The 3,257-nt window shown below is 34.5% G+C and overlaps 1 protein-coding gene across 1 annotated transcript; it reads right to left on the bottom strand.

The window, feature by feature from the left end:
• Window positions 1-424: 424 nt before the first annotated feature.
• Window positions 425-1,469, bottom strand: LOC140044081 (DNA oxidative demethylase ALKBH2-like). The gene is made up of 2 exons (XM_072088561.1): window positions 835-1,469; window positions 425-467 (listed from the first exon to the last, which is right to left on the bottom strand). The coding sequence occupies exons 1-2, from the start codon at window positions 1,467-1,469 to the stop codon at window positions 425-427; spliced, it is 678 nt and encodes a 225-aa protein (XP_071944662.1).
• Window positions 1,470-3,257: the final 1,788 nt, after the last annotated feature.

Raw genomic sequence — 3,257 nt, 5'->3', positions numbered from 1 at the left:
AACGGTATATTAATAGAAGACAAAGTATTTGTTATCGATGAAGGGATAATGAAATTGATATTATTATAATTTAAACGGCGTGTTTAGTATTTTGTAGTCCTGATAACGAATACAATAAGTAGTTCGCCCTCTATTGACAAATAATATACCTGCGTTATATGCCGCGTGACAGACAATAATTATAGGCCTATTGTGTTTCTAAATGGGTATATTTTAGTTTTATTATAGAAGCTCTGTAACGCGATGTTGTCGATAAAGGGATAATGAATTGATAAAAGGATAATGAATTGATGATTGAGTGAGAAGTATAAGGAATGATCTAGAAGGTTATGAACATAATATTGTATAAGGCGATGTATGTTCTCTCTTGTGTGTAAACTGAATGCTTAAACATTGACGCACACTGTCATTGAGGTCGAAGTAATCATTGGATACGGATGCGTGTTACTGCTATATCAGGATCAGGACTGCATTATTCAAACACATAAAACACTGAGAGTAATAAAGAGAATCTATGCTTGATTGTTTTACACTCGAAAAATTTATTAGTATTTTGTAATAAAATAAAGGTAATTCAAATTGTTACATGATGCATTAATAAATTAATTATTGTTCATAAACGTCCAAATACTAGTTTCCTAGAATTTGTATTAAAATAATGTCTGCTATCTGTCTATGTAGCAGATATATGTTCATGTTTCGTTCTGCTCTGCATACGGGATGTGTGTGTGTGTGTGTCTTCTACTGACTGGCTGACGTTCACGATTTAACGTTACCGCTCCAAGAATTCAATACTACAATACATTGTTTGTTGTAATATTGATATTGCTATACCTTTCAATGTTCATAAATGTCAATATGCTGGTGCTTCCTATTCCATCTATCTTTGGTACAGTTCTTGACCATTCGTTGATTGTTTCAGAATTTATTACCAGCATCGAACCGTGCTCCATTTTTATGTTCACAGGTTTAATGTTTTTGTTGGTGCGGTGTTCGAATCTACAGATTCTAGTAGGTCCCAGAGACATAATGCATACAGGACTTATTTTGCTCCTTTGTACATCATTAAGATAGCATTCCGCTGAATCCTCCGCTCTTGTCAAAGTTACCATATTGTAAAAATGACCAGTCGCAATGTGTATCCATTCACGCATTTCGAGTAGAAACTTTGGCCAGTAACACAGAGGACTTCTCGCTGTGTCGTCGATGTTTGTGTGAACTCCTATTTGGAATGACAACTCCAAATCACCGTACGCTGCACATCTAATGTGGTCTACTTCAGTGATCACATCGCGTAACTTATATAGAGAATCGAATAAATGTGTTTTCCTACATTGTTTTAAAATAGTGTCTGCTATCAGTCTATGTAGCAGATGTACACGAACGCATTTCATGTTATCTTCCGGTCTGCATACGGTGTGTGAATGAAAGCCGAAATAAAACTCATCTTCTGACTGGCTGACGTTCATGATTACTTTATTGCTACAAGAATTCACTACAACTTCCAATTAAAGTTTGAAACTAAAACTCCATACTGGTCGATTTTTATACTTTGCGATGAAGGTTAACTACACGCGTTGTCAACAAACAACGAAACCGATGAATGATTGTCGATTATACTGATGTGTATGTGTGGTGCGCGCTTTAAAATTCGTATTGAATATATCGTGCCTTCTCTTCCTCCTACCCGGCTTAATTTGCGTATGGTTTTCGAATGATGATCATGAAACACACAAACGGGTGTAATTCCATCGTTAGTTACTTTAGTGTTACAATAAAACCGTCTCTCGGCAATATGATGGAAATAAGCGTCACTGTCGGTAAATGTATACACCGGTCCCAAAGAGTCAGGGTCAATTACTTTTTTTTAAGAAATATGTTTAATGTGTATTATTATTATTATAGTTTAATATAAGCGTATTTTATAAATTTAATCTCCGTTGATTCTATCATCATATTTTAAAATCAAAATGCTATGTTTTAAATTCTATTTGGGTTTCTCTCTCTCTCTCTCTCTCTCCCTCTCCCTCTCCTTCTCTCCTTATTAATTTAGATTCGACTATGTAGAAACGGAATTTAATTTCCAAATTAAAACACTGCATTGTAACAATATTATAATCGGTCTGCTTTTCTTTTATCGATGATGACAATAGAAATAAGGGTAGGGCGTGTGTATGTATCACCGCCGGTCAGTGTACACACCAGGTCACAAAGCTTTAAAGAAATATTTTTAATTGTTATCCCGAATATGTGTGTTAGAGTAATTCGTTTTGATATATAATCATTTTGGTATACTAACAATTTGAACAAGCTGCCTCTACGCGCCTAGTCGTAAATCCAATCCTAGAGATTCTATATTTACCGATATTGCGCCCCCTATATAGTTTTTGATAAATTACTAATAATGTTATGGTATCGATAGATTGTAAGCCAGCTGAATGGTTAGTTCTTGAGTCTCGTAATGTAACGCTGTAGCATTAGGCTAGGGTTCGAGAATTGATTTGATACATATATATATATATATATATATATATATATTTTTAATATTTGTTTTACTCACCATCTTCTTTATTGACCATAGTTAAGGTTAACTACACGCGATTTGTCAACAAACAACGAAACCGATGAATGATTGTCGATTACACTGATGTGTATGTGTGGTGCGCGCTTTTAAATTCGTATTGAATATATCGTGCCTCCTCTTCCTCCTACCCGGCTTAATTTGCGTATGGTTTTTGAATGATGATCATGAAACACACAAACGGGTGTAATTCCATCGTGAGTTACTTTAGTGTTACAATAAAACCGTCTCGGCAATATGATGGAAATAAGCGTCACTGTCGGTAAATGTATACACCGGTCCCAAAGAGTCAGGGTCAATACATTTTTTAAAGAAATATGTTTAATGTGTATTATTATTATTATTATAGTTTAATATATTAAGCGTATTTTATAAATTTCATCTCCATCGATTCTATAATCATATTTTAAAATCAAAATGCTATGTTTTAAATTCTATCTACGTTTCTCTCTCTCTCTCTCTGCCCCTCTCCTTCTCTGCTTATTAATTTGGATTCGACTATGTAGAAACGGAATTTAGATTCCAAATTAAAACACTGCATTGTAACAATATTATAATCGGTCTGCATTGCTTTTATCGATGATGACAATAGAAATAAGGGTAGGGCGTGTGCATGTATCACCGTCGGTCAGTGTACGCACCAGGTCACAAAGCTTTAAAGAAATATTTTTAATTG

The sequence above is a fragment of the Antedon mediterranea genome, chromosome 3 (assembly GCF_964355755.1).
Source record: "Antedon mediterranea chromosome 3, ecAntMedi1.1, whole genome shotgun sequence".
NCBI lineage: Eukaryota > Metazoa > Echinodermata > Crinoidea > Comatulida > Antedonidae > Antedon > Antedon mediterranea.
This window is presented reverse-complemented; position numbering and strand designations above follow the sequence as displayed.

Bases quoted from the DNA above. Each gene is read 5' to 3' on its own strand.
- LOC140044081 (XM_072088561.1), bottom strand. From the start codon at position 1,469: ATGAACGTCAGCCAGTCAGAAGATGAGTTTTATTTCGGCTTTCATTCA. The intron at 468-834 runs GTATAGCAATAT...TGAATAATGCAG, and splicing joins ACATTTATGAACATTGAAAG to TCCTGATCCTGATATAGCAG.